General features: G+C 35.6%; 1 protein-coding gene across 4 annotated transcripts in view; it reads right to left on the bottom strand.

The window, feature by feature from the left end:
- Positions 1-19364, bottom strand: part of BMP2K (BMP2 inducible kinase) — a 115634-nt gene that overhangs the window by 47527 nt on the left and 48743 nt on the right. For all 4 annotated transcript variants that reach the window (XM_070372564.1, XM_070372566.1, XM_070372567.1 and 1 more), the window contains exons 2-6: positions 17468-17586; positions 14547-14652; positions 8986-9128; positions 5998-6119; positions 3707-3788 (exon numbers count right to left, since the gene is read on the bottom strand). In XM_070372564.1, coding sequence (XP_070228665.1) covers positions 3707-3788; positions 5998-6119; positions 8986-9128; positions 14547-14652; positions 17468-17586 — 572 coding nt within the window. The remainder of the gene's footprint in view (positions 1-3706; positions 3789-5997; positions 6120-8985; positions 9129-14546; positions 14653-17467; positions 17587-19364) is intronic.

Below are 19364 nucleotides of genomic sequence, written 5' to 3'. Positions count from 1 at the left end.
AGAAAATATATATTTAGTACACAGCTAACATGTAACAACCAACAAACCAAGCACAAAGCTCCCTGTAGTAGAATATTTTAAAAATTCACTATAAAACACATTTTAAAATTCCAGGTTTCAAACAGGAGTTAGCCAGCACAGTTAAATTTATCAGACACCCATCAACACTGATTATTCACTGAGCACATGTCATTATTTTACACTATAAAAATTAGTTCTCAACTTCTAAACATAATCCTACAATTTCCATTTGACATTATACTAGTCATATTTGTACCTGAGTAATCTATATAAAATTCAGAAAGAAAGGGCTCTGTCTGCTTTGCTTGTACAGATTCATAGTCATCACAGTGCCAATAAATCTACTTTCTGACAACGAATATAAAACACCCTAAGGACACAAATTGTGTCTGGAAAAGTAGCACAGGAAATTTTTAGCTAAACTGCCAACAGCTCAAATCTGAGATGTGGTAATAAAATATGATTTTCTCTCAAGAGATCATTATGCTGTCACAAGAAGTGTCGCCTACAAAGCGTTATGAGTGTAAGGGACAATTCTAACTCTTAATTGATTATATAAAATTATCCAGTAGTTACTATACAGTTACATTAGCCATAACTGAAATCTAGCCTATCTAAACACTAGCACATCAGGTTTCCTTTGTTGGCTTTTTCTTCACACAGCAACCTGGCAAGCCAGTTAACAAATACACTAGTTATAACTGCTACAAAGATGACAAAATACAGAATTACCTTTCTGAGTTCAACAGTATTAATTTATAAAACATTATTTTCAATATTACAATAGTCCTTTAATGAAAAAAGTTTAAAGACTCTAGAAATTTCAATATATTAGCTCAAAAACATTACTAGATTATTTACTATGTGACTAACAAAACTACAAAGATTCTGAATGGAAGTAATGAGTTCAATGTGGCTTTAAAAAATTTATGATGCATTTTTCTCTAAGGAAGATATTCTCAGCTTCTATACTGCAAATTGAGCATAAGGCTTCCTTAACAGCACTAAAAAAATGACTATTAATGGTGTAATATCTGCATTAAATTACACCTTTCTTCTGCCCAGATGACAGTGAGGCAAAGGAGATCTGCCTTTTAGCCAGTTTTATCTTGTCAATCAAACCTTCAGTAATGTGTCTTTTGTTAAGAGTATATGTTGTGGGAGTTCCCAGGTAACAATTTTAGATAGCAATGCCAGTGTACTTCAAAAACATTCATCTAAAACACTCCACTTCACAGAGTATGAACACAAGGAGGTGTCCTAATTTTTTTCACACCAAAGGCATTTCCCTCTTTTTCCATTTGATACAATGAGAACTGTTCAGGAAACAGGAGGGAATGAATGACCTCATTTTGAGGGTTGAGTATCACCATCTTCCATTTTCCCCATCAAATGGTAACATGAAGCATCTCTCACTGAATTTCCTATTGGTCAATAAAATCAGCATCCTAGTTCTCAGGATAAAAATAACCTACAGTAGAAATTTCAAAGTAAAAAATAAATTTCTCCAAAATACACATGCTAAATGAATACTTTAACCTCAATATCATAACTCTCTAAATACTATTCTGAAATAAGATCAAAATATAGCTCTTAACTGCTATGAACTGATTTTTTTTTTCTGAATAGTCTCAAATTCACACCTAAAATGTTGTAGGCATTTCATCTGAGCTATGACAAGCATAAAAATGGTATCATGGAAATTAAAACTCTATCTCTGTCAAGCATATATACATTCTGTTTTCTGATAATTTTTCTGGCTTCTTTTTTATCTTTGAGTATCTATTTGTCATCCCACAGCTATATCCAGTTACCCATTACAGAAATGCTACTCCTACTAACCTGTAAATGGAATAAATTTTAAACTTATTGCTGTTTAGTTGCTAAATTATGTCCGACTCTTTTGTGACCCCATGGATTGCAGCCCTCCAGGCTCCTCTGTCTATGGGACTTCCCAGGCAAGAATACTGGAGTGGGTTGCCATTTCCTTCTCCAGGGGAGCTTCCCTGACCCAGGGATCAAACTCATGTCTCCTGCATTAGCAGATGTACTCTTTACCACTGAGCCACCTATCACTGACAATTTAGCCATCCTGGCACAAATTCTAAGCCTGGGGAAAAACAAACAAAGACTCCCTCCTTTTTGTTAAGACACTGGGTAACAAACATGTTCTTAAAAGACTTTTTAAAAACCAACCCTTGATGATTTCAAAACAGTAGTTAAGGTATGAGTCTTGTTTCCTCCACTGTTGAAATACTCTTTTAGGTAATGTGGGTTTCAACACTAGTCACAAAATTAGGCCAGGAAAAGACTTCCACAATCACCTCCTCTCATTAATACCTTCATTTTATAAATTAAGATTCAACTGAATTTGTTTTCTATATTATACTACAAGCCATTTACTATAGCCATTTAATGAATCAAATGTCAATGCTGAGAAGAACCAACTGAATTTGAGTCATACAAGCTGGGGATCTGTAAGCAGGAACAAATTAACTAAATCAAACCTATCTGTGGTTTCATTAAATTACATATATGGTTAAAAATTCAACTACCACAAGATTTAAGAACCACTGATGAAAAAGTATATATTAGTAGACAGAGGGAAAAATATTGTAGATACTCTTTTTTTATTACCTTGCAAGAATATTTCCCAATCTCTATAAAAATTCTGGCCAGGAGAGGAGCACCAAGAAGATACTCTGGTTTCACCCGTTACGCTTGACTGCTTTCTAAATATTATGCTTTAAAATGAAACCAAATGACTTTTCTTGTAAACTCTAGAAATACTTCTGAATGTTTTTCCTCAATTCCTAATATGGCCACTGGTGGCAGATATGGCTGAATGCTTGTTAAATTTAAATGAATTCACATTTAAAATAGTTTCCTGCCAGTTTATTAAATACAGACAAAACACATTTTACTTATGAAATAACCTCAAAAGAGGTATTGACATTCTAACAGAAAGTTCAACTCTATAGAAACATGTGTTTGTTAGTTACTCAGTCGTGTCCAATTCTTTGAGACCCCCTGGACTGTAGACCCCCAGGCTTCTCCATCCATGGAATTCTCCAAGCAAGAATACTGGAGTGGGTTGCCATTTCCTTCTCCAGGGGATCTTCCTGACCCAGGGATTGAACCTGGGTCTTCTGCACTGCAGGCAGATTCTTTACCATCTGAGCCACCAGGGAAGCCATAGAAACATGTTATACCTCAATAATTCAATCTAGATATAGATGCTAAAGAACCTCAATATACAGAGGTTAGTCAACGGTATGTTTATATTTTTTAAAAAATTTTACTGTTAGTTTCCACTAAAAAGATCCTAAAATACTTGAGAAAATTATAAGCATAACCAGTTAAGAGTTATGGCCAGCTTTTCCAAAACTGCACTCAAATCAAAAAAATTTTAACAATCATATATAATTTAAATTCTAAAAAATACTGTGGTAAAAAGTTGCATTATGTGGCAACTGTTTACTTGCTTTTTTATACCTAAGTTTTCCATCTCCGGATCAAGAAGGTATGTGCTAATATTTTTCTTCTGCTATTAGTAAGCTTTACTGTCCACCACTCTCTTCTACTTATTAGGAAATAACCTTGTGGAGGACAGGGGGAAGATAATCAACTGAACTCAGATTTTGTTAATTTGGTTAGTGAAAATGTCAGCCTTTCTTGGCCTTACCCAGATATCAGCCTTGGTGGTGATAGGCTTCCCTCCATAAAGGTTGATCATTTCAGGGGCTCTGTATGACAGAGTTGTATACCTGGCAGTAAATAAGTAAAATGGAGTGGAGATATAAAAAAAAAGACATACTACATTGTTTCTACATAAAATACTACAAAAACTTTTAGGTTCAATAACATTATAGAGAAATAATACTATTTTAAAAGCTCATTAAAAGCCCATCAAGGATTAAACAATACAAAGCATTATACACGTTTTTATTCAACAAGTGCAATTGCATCTTTAATAATAAACACAATTTTTAATAGAAAAAATTAAATAAAGACAATGTACTGGAAACATGGTTTTCCTTGAATTTCTTAGATGAAATAATACAATTTAACTATAAAAATATCCTTATCAAAATATTTTAGTCAACTAATTTAAAAGTAAAACTTCTACCCTCTCAAAAAATTAATTTATATGTTTATTAAGCAGTTTGCTTTTATGAATCCTAACATAATTCCTTACACATGGTAGTAAATGTCCTCGAGGTTTGTTTTTATAATTATTCTTTTAAAAGTAATCTAATTGTCATAATTAATTATTAATTACATTAAGTACACTTCCAAAACTGTTAGCATAAGTAGTCTGGAATTAAAAGATACGGTGAATAAATATTTACAAGTATAAAAACTCCAAATCCACTATGAACAGGACAAAGTATTGCTCAATTTCATGGGAGAAATTATTAGAATATCAAGGAATACCTGTATTATGGCATAATTTAAGATTCACTTTAAGTGCTTTTATGTTTTATTTTACATGAAGTATCTTAAAACTCAATATTCTACCATCGTATTTTTTTTCAAATCACCCTAACTGTGATACATTCTGAATGATACTACTACAGAGGAGTGATCTAAGAAACCAGAATATAAACTACATAAGGACAGGCCTTTTTTTTTGTTCACTGCTATACTGTAGCATCAACAACAGTGTCTAATATGTTGTACACCCTGTTAACTGAATAAACAATTAGACCATTAATTCCTGTGAGCCACTAAGTACAAGAACCCATGAGCTTATTACGTTCATCACTAGTGTACAATTCTGCTAAACTTAAGCTATACTTCAGATCTGAACAGCAAAAAATTAAACTTTCAGCAAGCCAAAGATGCTTGAGCAGAATTCTGTAACAGTCATTATATATCACAACCCAGTAACTTTTTAAATTATATGTATATACATATACCCACAAGAAGCCAATTCAATACTTCATTGTTCTGGTGTTCTTCAGGATGTTTATATGTTTACTAAGGAATTTGTTTTTATGAAATCTTAACATAACCATCAGAGGCTGTTCCTGAGTAGAAATACACAAGTCTAGAAAACCATAGTTTTATACAAATGGACCAGAGTAAGATCAGCTCTGCTGCTGCTGCTGCTGCTAAGTCGCTTCAGTCGTGTCTGACTCTGTGCGACCCCACAGACGGAAGCCCACCAGGCTCCCCTGTCCCTGGGATTCTCCAGGCAAGAACACTGCTCTATTTGAGCCTATTTCAAAATACATGTCGTAGTTCAAACAAAAGCTCATAGGTAGCCTTAAACAAGCGAGAATCTGTGAGGAAGTGAAGAAAAGTAACTTAGAAAAAGGGAGCTACTTAGAAAATCTTATTCTTACAGATCTTTCTGCATTCTGCTTCATTTTATTAAGATGATCAAAGATTTACAAACAGTACTATTTTCTAAAACTAGAAAACAGAAAAGCCAGGGAAAAGTCCTTACAATACTCTAGCAACCATGGAAAATACAAGGTTAAGAAAACATAAGGCAGATATGATTTATATTTCTACCAAAGAGTTCTCCAAAACAGCATTAGAAAGTAACAAGTTTTCCACACAGTTTTCAATGCAATAATATCAACTTCTTAATAGTAAATACAAGGTCAAAGTTTAAATATTTTTCCTAACAAGCACAAATCCTCACTCAGTATCAATAAACACAAAGATGTTTAATTGAACTCAATAATAACTTCAAACTCCCTTTAATGAGTCCACTAATTACTACAGCTTATTTAACAAATTTGTTAAATTTGACTAATTTGTTTACAATGTAGATGAAAGTTTGCTTCCATGGTAAAATGTATTTCCTATTGAACTAGATGAGATGTAAACTAATCAATTATATCACACAGAAATATCTTAAAGAGATCTATTAATGGAATACCTAAAGTTTAAGCTAGCAAAGCTGGTCACAGACTCAAGTTACCTAAAATCCTCATGAGACAAAACAAAATTAACACTTACTTTTTAATTTCTTCTTCTACTGTATTAACTCCATCTTTTTGAGGATTAAGAAATTTATTTGTGGCACTGCCAAAGTCACAAAGTACATAGTTTCCACCATCATTCAACAAAATATTTTCTACCTTCAGAAAAGAAAATCAATAATTAGTAGTATTTTCTAAGTGAAAATTGTCTTTTTACAACAATGTTTTGACACAATAAACACCAAAGGACTTGTTTTATATACATACACACACACCCCTACACATACACATACACAAGTATATAGAGAGAGAAGGTACCTCAAACTGTGAGAAAGGACAAATGATTCAGAACAAAAATACATGTTACTTTATCTACTGCTTCTCTCACTAAGAACAGAGGAGTGCTTCTTCCAACCCAGGATAACTTTTGCAAGAGTCAAGTAACCCTTTTTGTTGTAACACGTTGAGTCACTAAGTTGTGTCCGACGATTTGTGACTCTATGGACTATAGCCTGCCAGGCTCCACTGTTCATGGGATTTCCCAGGCAAGACTACTGGAGTGGTTGCCATTTCCTTCTCCCGGGGATCTTTCCAACTCAGGAATCAAATCTGCGTTTCCTGCATTAGCAGCTGGATTCCTTACCACTGAGCCGTCTGGGAGCCCTCAGTAACTGTAAGTCCTCTCTATAACTGCTTCGATAAGAGAGAACAGCTAGTGGGAGTGAGCCTATACCCTACCTCCAATTTCCTTCTTTTCTGACACTTCAGTTTTTCTACAGAAAAAACATAAACCATTCCAATTCTACCTCTGATTAACTCCTAACTCCATTTTTATCTAAAACATTACACTGAAAAACACAGATCTAACTTTGTGTCTTAACTTAAGAGATCGCAGTCGTAATAACTTAAAGTTATGTGCACAGTTTCTAAAACAGGAGAGTGTGGGTTCACAGCCCAACTGTGCTACTTATTACCGCATGTACCCTGGACAATTTGCTTAACCACTCTGTGCTTCAGTCTCCTTACCTATAAACTGGAGGAAATAACATCTGCTACATGACATTGTTGTAAAAACTGTAAAAGCTGAATGTATTGAAACATGTAAAAAGCTTAGAATACAACTGATACAAGGTAAGCATTCAATAAATGACACTATTATTAACTTTTTTACAGTATTTTTATGATATAGCCTTGAATGAGTAACTAAATTTCTCTCCACACTACCAAAATACATTAGTTTCTTTATAATTTTTATTCTATATTTCATTTTAGTTTACTTTTAAACATACTTGTAAAAAATAAAGATTTATACAAGAAATCTATTTAAAAAAAGCTACTTAAGCAGGTATGAATAAATTTCCACATGTAAAAAGAACTAACTCTATTCAATATGGTCTATATAAAAGTATGCAATTCAATGACTTTGTTTTAAAGCCAAGGAAGACCTGGCTGAAAACATCAACTTTACATTAAAAAAGTTAATGAGCTAAAATAGCACAAAAACATCTGACCAAATTATTAGGGAAAATATAAAAGAGCTACATATCCAGAAGAACTGAAATGAAAGATGCTACACTGATTATCCAAATTAAGTGACAGATGAGGAGTCAAACACTGTGATCTTACCTTAAGTTTGTATTCTTTAGCATAAGTTTCCCTAAAAGATGCTTTCATGGTTAACAACCTATATTATGAGTAACATCTTCTATTTTCTTGTATCTTAAGAGCATTTTATTATCACTTTTCAAAGCTGTATGTGCTAAGTGCTCAACTGCTTCAGTCGTGTCTCACTTTTTGCAACCCTATGGACTATAGCCTGCCAGGCTCCTCTGTCCATGGGGATTCTCCAGGCAAGAATACTGGAGTGGGTTGCCATGCCTTCCTCCAGGGGATCTTCCCAACCCAGGGATCAAACCCACCTCTCTTACGTCTCCTGCACCGGCAGGCAGGTTCTTTACCACTAGTGGCACCTGGGAAGCCCAAGAATAAGTCAGAACTGGGATTCATTCATTCAGTAAATATTTACTGAGACTCTGTTATGTGCCAGGCACTGTACTAAATGCTTGGATACATCATAACAAAAGAGAGAAATCCCTGCTCACAGAGAGCTTACCTTCCAATGGATGAGGACAGAAAATAAAACAATAGTCTTAGTACATAAGCAAATTACATAGTATCTGAGAAACTGACAAATAATAATAAACAGTAGAACAAGTAGAAAATGGAAAGATTATGTTGTAATTATAAATACGGTGGTACTAGCACAGGACTCTGAGAAAGTGAATCTGAGTGAACTTGAAGTGGGGGAAAGGTTTACCTTGGGATATCTGGGCACAGAACATTTCAGGAAGAGGAATTTTTGTAATCCTAGTGTTTGCAAGTATCAAAGAAGACACCTATCTTTCTAAAGAATGTAGTGATAGCTCAAGCAATATAATTCCAGGAATATTCAACCCCCTTTGGGCACTTTTTCCAGTGTAACAGGTGGGTACCATATACGAAAGGTCAGATTCTATGAATATGAAAGACAAAGTAACCTTAAAGTGACAATCACCACCAAATTGTAAGAAATTATCTAAAACTGTAGTGAATTATAAATAAATCAGTAAAGAGACCCATTTACAGTGAGCTCCAATATCTCTGGAAAATTCCTTGATGCTTAAAATGAATTATAGGAAACAGGAGGAGTGTTGGAAGGACAGTGTGGAGAGACATCCAACCTGCGTCAGTGACGTTCATATTCTTGTTCATATGAAACCTTTTAAAGAAGCCTGCTCAGTACAACAGAAGCAGAGTAGGCAGTACAAAATCCATCTCTACAACCATGCGAGAAACTGTCAGGGTCATGGAAAGCACAGTTTCAATTCTAGAGTCAGTCTCTACATGGCCTCAGGAAACGCAGCAGAGAATGGAGAGACCGATGTCAGTCCTGGTAACAAGAACCGCTTTAGATGAAGACAGTCCAAGGACATTTTAACTCCAAAGTTTAAAAGGCAGTAATCCATAAGGAGTCTGAAGTTCATACCTTGAGATCCCGGTGAATTATCGGAGTCTTACACTGATGCAACCTTGCAACAGCTTCACAGGTATCACAGAATATCTGTAACACTTCTGCTTCTGTAAAGCCAGTCTGCAGCTTCTTATTCATCTGATTCACTACCTGCCCAGCTAACCAAAAAAAGTAATTTTGATGACATTTTTAATAAACGAAGACTACCACAGACAAAGAAATTAAGAAATGACTTTATGGTCTCAGGTAATGGGAAACTGGCTTTTTAATAATTTTCCTGTAAGGATGCTTATTATACACCATATTCTGTTGATTCAATGACATACTTTTTTTTTTTCACTTTTTTCATCTTTGAAATGAGAACATCTGATGTTCTCATTTCAAATAACTGATGTTCTGCTAATACCATTGGCCATATTTTAACATTTTAACAATTCCAAAATCAAGATGTACCTTGTAACTGACGGCATCATAAATTTGAAGCAACAGTTATTCAACTATGCTAATTTTGGGGGTAAACATAGTGAACGAAAATAGTCTCTACTATCACAAAATTTGTAACTGAAGGCAGAGATAAATTACTAAATAATCACACACATAAGTATTTATCAAAGTTACATACAACAAGGATAGTATAAGAAAAACCCAAATTTAAATTGGTAAAAGATAGGAAGAAGCGACTGGCAGAGAAGCCCTATCTAAGGAAGTGATTATTTATGTTTAAACTGAAGGTTAATTACAAATTAACCTGGCAGAGATTTAGGAGAACACCCTAGTGACAGCAAGTGACATGTAAAAAGGCCTCTAGTTTGGGAAAGAGTTTGATGATTTTGAATAACTAAAAGAGAACCAATGTGAGTATGGTCTAGAAAGCATCAAGAAGAGAGTAAAATAAGATGATACTGATGAGAGAGAGAAATTTTAGATTTTATCTTGAGAATCAAGAAAACTTCCTGATCTGATTTTGAAATGATCTCCTTGACTGGGGGATGGAGGAATCTCAAGAGAGAAAAAGAGATGTATAAGAGTCATGTTCTAAACCAGGTTAAGAGATAACTTACCAGGGCAGAGTAACTTACCAAAGTCAAACAGCCACACCAACAAGCCCTGAGAGAGTCGTTAAATAAGTATTGAGTGGACTACAATAACTGATATCATAATGGTGACAATTCTTATACTAAGAGAAAGTTTACTATCATATTCTCAGAATACAAATACATGATTCATTCAGAAAACATTCTAACCTAAATAAAGTTTGGAAATTTAAAAAGGCAAGCTTGTGTTTAAGTTTGAAACTTTCTTTTAATAAGTTTGAATAAATGAATGTCTGTTATTTTGTGATGTGTAAGAAGGTGCATGGAACAACACCAGGTTCCAAATCGGGAAAGGAGAACATCAAGGCTGCATACTGTCACCCTGCTTATGTAACTTATACGCAGAGTACATCATGAGAAACGCTGGGCTGGATGAAGCACAAGCTGCAATCAAGACTGCCGGGAGAAATATCAGTAACCTCAGATATGCAGATGACACCACCCTTATGGCAGGAAGTGAAGGAGAACTAAAGAGCCTCTTGATGAAAGTGAAAGAGAAGTAAAAAGGTTGGCTTAAAACTCAACATTCAAAAAACTAAGATTATGGCATCCGATCCCATCATTTCATGGTAAATAGATGGGGAAACAATGGAAACAGTGACAGACTTTATTTTGGGGAGCTCCAAAATCATTCCAGATGGTGATAGAAGCCATGAAATGAAAAGACACTTGCTCCTTGGAAGAAAAGCTATGACAAACCTAGACAGCATATTAAAAAGCAGGGACATTACTTTGCCAACAAAGGTCCCTCTAGTCAAAGCTATGTTTTTTCCAGTAGTCATACATAGATGTGAGAGTTGGACTATAAAGAAAGCTGAGTGCCGAAGAATTGATGCTTTCAAGCTGTATGTTAGACAAGACTCTTGAGAGTCCCTTGGACTGCAAGGAGATCAAATCCCAAAGGAAATCAGTCCTGAATGTTCACTGGAAGGACTGATGCTGAAGCTGAAACTCCAATACTTTGGCCACCTGGTACAAAGAACTGACTCATTGGAAAAGACCCCAATGCTCGGAAGTTGAAGGCAGGAGAAGAAGGGGATGACACAGGATGAGATGGTTGGGCAGCATCACCAAGTTGATGGACATGAGTCTGAGCAAGCTCTGGGAGTTGGTGATGGACAGAAAGCCTGGTGTGCTGAAGTCCATGGGGACACAAAGAGTCGGGCACGACTGAGTGACTGAACTGAAGAAGGGGCATACACACTTGTTCCTTCTATTATTACTATCTAAACAGCATTCTCGTATGTTTTCTGAAATAGCTAGTTTTTCCTTAGAACTTTAAAGCAGAGGGAAAAAACATTAATTTTGCCCATGAATCCTCAATTTTGAGAAAACTCAGGTCTATTTAGTTATAATCTGTTCAAAGTATCTCATATAAGACTGAGGCATCTGACTATGAAGCAATTTTCTCCATACTTTGTCAAATGTCCTGGTTCATTTTACGCAAAAATTAAACAGTAAAAGAAGTGGTTTATTGGTGTTTATTCATATTATTCAAGCTTCTCTGATGGCTCAGATGGGAAAAAAATCTGCCTGCAATGCAGGAGACCTGGGTTTGATCCCTAAGTCAGGAAGATCCCCTGGAGAAGAGAATGGCTACAGACTCCAGTATTCTTGCCTGGAAGAATTCCACGAACAAAGGAGCCTGGTTGGCTACAGTCTATGTGGTCACAAGTCAGACATGACTGAGCAAGTCACACACACACACACACACACACACACACACACTCTTAAGAGTCCCTTGGACTGCAAGGAAATCAAACCAGTAAATCCTAAAGGAAATCAATCCTGAATACTCATTCAAAGGATTGATGCTGAAGCTCCAATACTTTGGCCACCTGATATGAAGAGTCAACTCATTGGAAAAGACCCTAATGCTGGGAAAGATTGAGGGCAAGAGGAGAAGAGGGCAGCAGAGAATAAGATGGTTAGACAGCATCACCGATTCAATGGACATGAACGTGAGCAAACTCCAGGAGATAGTGAAGGACAGGGAAACCAGGCATGTGTAGTTCATGGTGTCACAAAGAGTCGGACACAACTTAGCGGCTGAACAACAACATTCACGTTATTCAACTATCAGTTCACAGTTAAAGAAATCATACCCTTGAATTCCTTCTGCCTCTTGCAAACTTTCAATGTTTCAATGAGTAGAATAAATTTTAAACAAAGAGTATTTTTTCCCTTTAGAGATCTTTGGGTTAGAAGCCCTGAATCACAAAATCTAAGTTCCCATAAAAAGCTAAAAGCTCTATCTGAGCTACACTTCAAATGTAGAAACAAATGAAATTTAATTATTCAAAACCGAAGTCTTCTAAACAGACAACGTATTAAAAAGTAGAGACGTTACTTTGCCCACAAATGTCAAACAGTCAAGGCTGTGGTTTCTCCAGTAGTCATGTACAGATGTGAGAGCTGGACAATAAAAAAGGCTGAGCCCGAAGAATTGATGCCTTTGAACCGTGGTGCTGGAGAAGACTCTCGAGAGTCCCTTGGACAGCAAGGGAATCAAACCAGTCAATCCTAAAGGAAATCAACCCTGAATATTCATAAGAAGGACTGACGCTGAAGCTGAAACTCCAGTACTTTGGCCACCTGATGCAAAGAGCTGACTCGTTCACTGGAAAAGATCCTGACGCTGGGAAAGAGTGAAGGCGGGAGGAGAAGGGGACGACAGAGGATGAGATGGTTGGATGATAGCACCAACTCAAGAGACATGAGTTTGAGCAAACTCTTGTGAGACAGTGAAGGACAGGGAAGCCTGGTGTGCTTCAGTCCACGGGATCGCAAAATGTCAGAAACAACTGAGCAACAATAAGACATAAAGTAAAATTATTCTAATGAAAAATTTAAAAATCATATCCTAAAAGCAAATATTGCCGAAGACTGAACGTCTTTTAAAGTAAGATGTGGGTAACTTCCAAATCTTCACATATTTTTCAAACAGATATCATCCCCCAAACAAAACTTTTATCCTCTGCCCAATTTCATGATTAAAATTTAAACAGTCACCATTTTTCTGGCCTCAACAATCTTCATATCTCTGAGATTGCACTCATTACCATTTAATTTAAAATGCCAAACAGTGCAACCTACCATCTTATTTAAATGCTGATACAACTTTATTTTTTACAAGATAATTAAATTTCATCTGCCACAGACTGTACCATTGCCCCCCTCCCCAAATACTCACTTCCTTAAAAACTGAAGCTCATTTGGTTCGCCTTTTCAAATGTCCTCTGAATGACAATTTTAATTAAACTCATTCAGGGTTATGATTATGTTCAATTATTTTTAAAAAGTTATCAATAGTCAAGGGCTATTAGTCAACTCTAATCGAGCTAAGAATTAGTATCTTAAATGCTAGAATTCAGGAAAGTAAGGAAAATCAGTATTGTCTCCTTCAAGGGATCATAATGCTTTACAGTAGAAAAGATAAAAATAAGGAAGAACGATCACAAAAATATCTAATTGTTTATGTAAGTTACAAACATATCACAATAGATATTATAATACTGATTCACTTCATTTTCCTCTGTCCTTCCCTTCTTACAAGACTGGAGTAAAATAAGACTAAATCTTTTCAATTACTATCACCATCCTCCTCCTCTTCCAAACTTCAGGAACTGACCAGAATTCCTGGTATGATAGTTAACAATCATAACTGTCTTGCTGCTGCTGCTGCTAAGTTGCTTCAGTCGCGTCCGACTCTGTGCGACCCCACAGACGGCCGCCCACCAGGCTCCTCAGTCCATGGGATTTTCCAGGCAAGAACACTGGAGTGGGTTGCCATTCATTGCCTTCTCTGCATAACTGTCTTAAGAGAATCTAAATATAAAACAGGTCTCCCTAGAACCCAATCTGCCAGTTACAGTCTGGGGGGGCCAGGTGTGAGTGGGGGGAAGAAGGCAAGTTTGCAGGAAAGTGACTAATTGACCCCTTCACACATGTTAAAGTTTAAAAAAAAAGTCAAGACTTTAATTCTTAAGCATATGCTAGAAGTAAATATTTCTTTGAAAATACCACATTAAATCCAAATAAAAAGTAGTTTTCTATCTTCTGATGTTTACAAAAGAGCACATAAATTTATAAAAATTATAGATCAAAATGTATCCTTTAAATTTATTATACTCAATACGCTCAAGAATAACACAGTATAATACTAATACGGACACAGCATGTTCTTCCTGGTTAGGCTGTAAATGAAATGTACAGGGATCAGGAAATGTGATTGCTTAGATTTCCTATTTTAAACCCAAAGGCATTTTTCTATTTGTCCATTTACATGTGCTCATATCACCAAAGCAATAATATTATAAATTATTTTTCAACAGCATTTCTTAATTAGGCAAATAATTAAAGCTGAGGTGCAATGAGTGTCCAGAATTAGATAACAGCTGCCCAGGGAGAGACCAAGACACCTAATAACCCATTTTATGAACAAATTCTTTTGGCATAAAACAAATGCAGAGAAATACTTACCTCGACAATATTCCATTAAGATAAGCACTTCCCATACATTATCACTAATTGAATTTACAGCACAGTCCAAATAACCCACAATATTTTTGTGACCAGATAGCTCTTTCTGCAAAAAATAAACAAAATTTTAAAAACTGGAAAACATGTATTTTAAACATCTATTGTTAATGATTTGAAGTTTAAACTAATATATTTAAAGAATTTCCAAAATTAAGATTTAAGTATGGAATGTGACATGTTTAAAAAATTTTCTGCAGTTTCAATGGAAAGTTTAGTTACACATGACTGTCATTTTCTAATAGAAAGTTAATGAATACTCATTTTTAAACTCAATAGAGATGAAAGACATCACTTTTGTTCATTCAAAACAATACTCTTCAAAAGTGAATACACAAGATAGCACTTTGGGACTCAAGAATAAAATACCAGATTTTATATGGTATTTTAAATTCATATTTTATTTAAAAATATGAATTGTTAGTTCATAAACTAACAACTATACTCTTATTTGTCTGTTTTCTCTGCAAGAGACTGCAATTTATATCCACCTAGTTAAAAGAATTTATGAATGTACGTACTTTCAACTAAATAGCCTAAAAAATAAACAAGTAGCTAAATAGGATTCCTATAAAGAAACTATAGATTAAATATAGTACTAGCATAATGAGTACAAGGAAATAAGAAGAAAATGGGAAATCTGACACTTTGCTCCTAGTATAAAACAATCATCAATATACAATAAGGTTAAAAACAAAAATTATCTAAATTCATTTTGTCTTTAAATTTTAAAACTCTTAAAGAATTCTGTTTAAAATAAATTGCATCCACTATCATTAAAGAAAAAAATCTAGTTTTAACTATGCAATATAATTTGAGATGTTAGCTAATGGAAGTTGAACATGTGAATAATTCACAAATAAACATAAATAATGGAGGATTAGTCATCAAAAAACAGTTGGAAGACAACTGCTCATCTTACCAAACTATCTTCTTTCAAAGCATAAGATCTGAGTGTTAACTGAGATTGATGATGACTACGTCTTATATATCTCAAACTTAAACAAATTCTATTGAAGGAACTATTACAATATAATAGTAACGTATCTGGGCTCAAGCTAGAAAACATTCCAAGGTTTCCTGTTATCTCAGAGTAAATCTTTTCCCTCTGTGACAGCCTTACCTGAAAAAAAGCAAGTCTCAAAGTCTAATCAACTCTAGACTAGCTGAGGGATAGGGACGATAAAAGCAGAATTCAGGTAAGTCATATTGTATAAATGTGCCTGTCTTAAAACACAAAGGATCAAACCACATGTGTGTTGATAGAGATGTTGATCCAGAATAAGAAAATCTCCCTCTTAGCAGTTGGGGAGGACTGACAATAACAAGCGTCTACAAGGAAGTGAAAAAACTAGAACCCTCCTACACTGCTAGTGTGAATATAAAATGGTTCAACTGCTGTAGAAAACAGTTTAATGGTTCCTTAAAAAGTTACACATGGAATTATCGTATGACCCAGCAATTCCACTCTTAGATATATAGCAAATGAACTGAAAATAAATACTCAAATATATATATATACATATATATAGCAACAATCACAATAGCCAAAAAGTACAGAGTCCAAATGACCATCACAATGGTTTTTTAAAAGTCCATCAATAGATGAATAAACAAATGTTGATATATATGCATAGCATATATTATGGAATATTATTCAGCCATAAAAAGGAATCAAGTGCTAATAAGTGCTACAATGTGGATGAATCTTAAAAATATACTAAGTGAAAAGAAGCCAGACACAAAAGGTCACATACTGCATGATTCCATGGATATAAAATATCCAAAAGACACAAATCCATAGAGACATAGCATAGACTGGGTGGTTGCCAGGCCCTTAACAAGAGTGGGATGGGGAGTAACTGCTTCATGGGCAGGCGTTTCCTCCTGGAGGGATGAAATGCTTTGGAACAACAGGAGCAGTCTGTACACACACTGTGAATGCGTTCAATACCACTCAATTGTTCACTTTAAAGTGCGAATTATAAAATGTATATTGTGTGAATTTTGACACAATATAACAAAAACATTAAATATATATATATATATTAGCACTTGATAAAGAATGGATGAGGAGGAGGAAGCAGAGGAGAACAGAGAGAAGGAGCGGAGAATAAGAATAAGAAACTGCCCAGAGCGATGACAACAAGCAACTCTAGACAAAAAGGAAACTTTTATTCTGTAGTTTCCTTGAACTGGTTAGTCTAGTTAACTGAATTACTGAAATTTTCTTTAATGGCCTAGTAAAGTATTTTTCACTTTTCCTAATATTTAAGAAGAAATTTTTTCCTTACTGAAGCATACCTTACCACATAACTAAAGTACACACCTACACAAAAATATCAATTCTACAGCATTACTTTTAAAATGAAAAGCAAAACTAACTTTTGCCTGTGAATACAAGCACATACTTTTATTAAATACCCATGGGGATGGTAAGCACCAAATTCAGGATAAGGACTTCTTTCTGGATGAGGATAACAGTATAAAGATGACACTGGAGAGGAATACACAGAAGGCTTCAACTGTATCTGTAAGCTTTTAATTCTTAAGTTGAGTAGGGGGTGAAGGGGTATTCACCAGTCCTCTCAATTTTTCGATCCTCAGAATATTCCATAATTAAAATGTATTTTAAATAGAAAAAAAAAGAAAGCAGAGAAGCCTCCCTGTTGAACTTCTAAAAGCAAGGAAGAAGAGGCAGGAGTTGGCTGTATTTAGCCCTGAGTGTGGCTTTAAAGAGTACACTTCAAAAGTTTTCAAGATGTGCGTGAGCCAATAAGCAGCTTGCCTAAAAGCTGGTTAATGTTATGCTGCAAAACTGAAAGAAAATACAAGTTTTTCCAAATGGAATTACTCTCACTTACCATAATTGTAATTTCCCTTTTACAAATGTTGAGGTCTGTCGTGTTATTGACATACATTCGCTTCAATGCATAACGGTGTCCACCATGAGTCCGCACCACGAAAACAGTGGAGAAGCCACCTACGAGAACAAGTACCAATTAAATATAAAGAATTTGAAACTACCACTAAAATTATGTAACATCACTGGGGAGCTTAATCTCAGAGGGAAATAAAGTGACTGTACACAACACAAAAGTAAGGACAGTAAGCAACTAATATATATTAAATTATAGCCAAAACACTGGCTTCCTATACCAATCACAAACTAGCACATATAGGATAATATGCTTCTCAGGTTACATGCTTCTCTTTTAAAGGCTAAAATATTAAAATAGCATCTGAATGGGAATATTCCTTATATGGGATATGGAAAATATTACAACATAACTATATCACTGTATCTGGCATATACTACTGATAGTCTACCCATCAGCCTCCCCCTCTCCATGATGACAAAACACTGATACGATTCGATACAAAACACCAACAGGCTCACAGGAGTGGGTCCCTCATCCACTCCTAGGGGGTGAACTGACATTGTATTAAGGCGATAACGAGAACCTCATTTCCTCTTGTCAGCAACTGTTTTAGGATTGACTGTGCTAATGGGACATATGGGAAAGTCTGCTGAGGGTTGCAGGAAAGATTTTCCATCCAGGGGGTGGGGGGTGGAACGGGGGGTTGGGGGAGAGAGTTTTATGAAGAATGCCTTTCTCTTCCTTCGAGCTTTTGGATTTTGTTGTGTAAGACGGTAATGTTTAGACCTAAGGCAACCATATGTGGCTATGATGGAAAAAAGAATCAGAGAAAAAATGACCCAGAATACTAACATAGTCAGGCTACTGAATTAGACAAGCCTTTGGGATCTCTCATGCTAGATAACAAATGCCTTCATTATTTATGCCACAGTCTGTTCACTGTACCTGAGAAAGCATCAGTATCTGAAATATACAGGTATTCTAAAGAACAATTACCTCTGTTACATTTAAACAAAGATTTCCACCTTAAGTTTTTAAAACTCACTTTGGCATAGGATATTTTATGTCACTTTCATCAATTTGATTGTCCTTCTAAAACAACGCTTCCCTTGTGGCTCAGCTGGTAAAGGACCCACCTGCAATTCAGGAGACCTGGGTTCGATCCCTGGGTTGAGAAGATACCTGGAGAAGGTAATGGCTACCCACTCCAGTATTCTGGCCTGGAGAATTGCCATGGACAGAGGACAAGTAATTAATGTGTTTAGAACATAAGTTAAGTCACTTTTGAATTAACTAAGTGCTCTGGGCGGGGGTGGCGGGGCAGGGGGTGGTATTTTTTAGTCCCTTGTTAAATCTAACATCTAACATTATTTAACTTACATGCAGAGTACATCATGAGAAACGCTGGGCTGGAGGAAGTACAAGCTGGAATCAAGATTGCCAGGAGAAATATCAATAACCTCAGATATGCAGATAACACAATTCTTATGGCAGAAAGTGAAGAAGAACTAAAGAGCCTCTTGATGAAAGTGAAAGAGGAGAGTGAAAAAGTTGGCTTAGAGCTCAGCATTCAGAAAACTAAGATCATGGCACCTGGTCCCATCACTTCATGGGAAATAGATGGGAAAACAGTGGAAACAGTGGTTGACTTTATTTTTGGGGGCTCCAAAATCACTGCAGATGGTGACTGCAACCATGAAATTAAAAGACGCTTACACCTTGGAAGGAAAGTTATGACCAACCTAGACAGCATATGAAAAAGCAGAGACATCACTTTGTCAACAAAGGTCTGTCTAGTCAAGGCTATGGTTTTTCCAGTTGTCATGTATGGATGTGAGAGTTGGGACTATAAAGAGGGCTGAGCGCAGAAGAATTGATG

The sequence above is a fragment of the Bos mutus genome, chromosome 6 (assembly GCF_027580195.1).
Source record: "Bos mutus isolate GX-2022 chromosome 6, NWIPB_WYAK_1.1, whole genome shotgun sequence".
Lineage (NCBI taxonomy): Eukaryota > Metazoa > Chordata > Mammalia > Artiodactyla > Bovidae > Bos > Bos mutus.
Note: the sequence above shows the minus strand (reverse complement) of the source record. Positions and strands in the feature narration are given on the sequence as shown.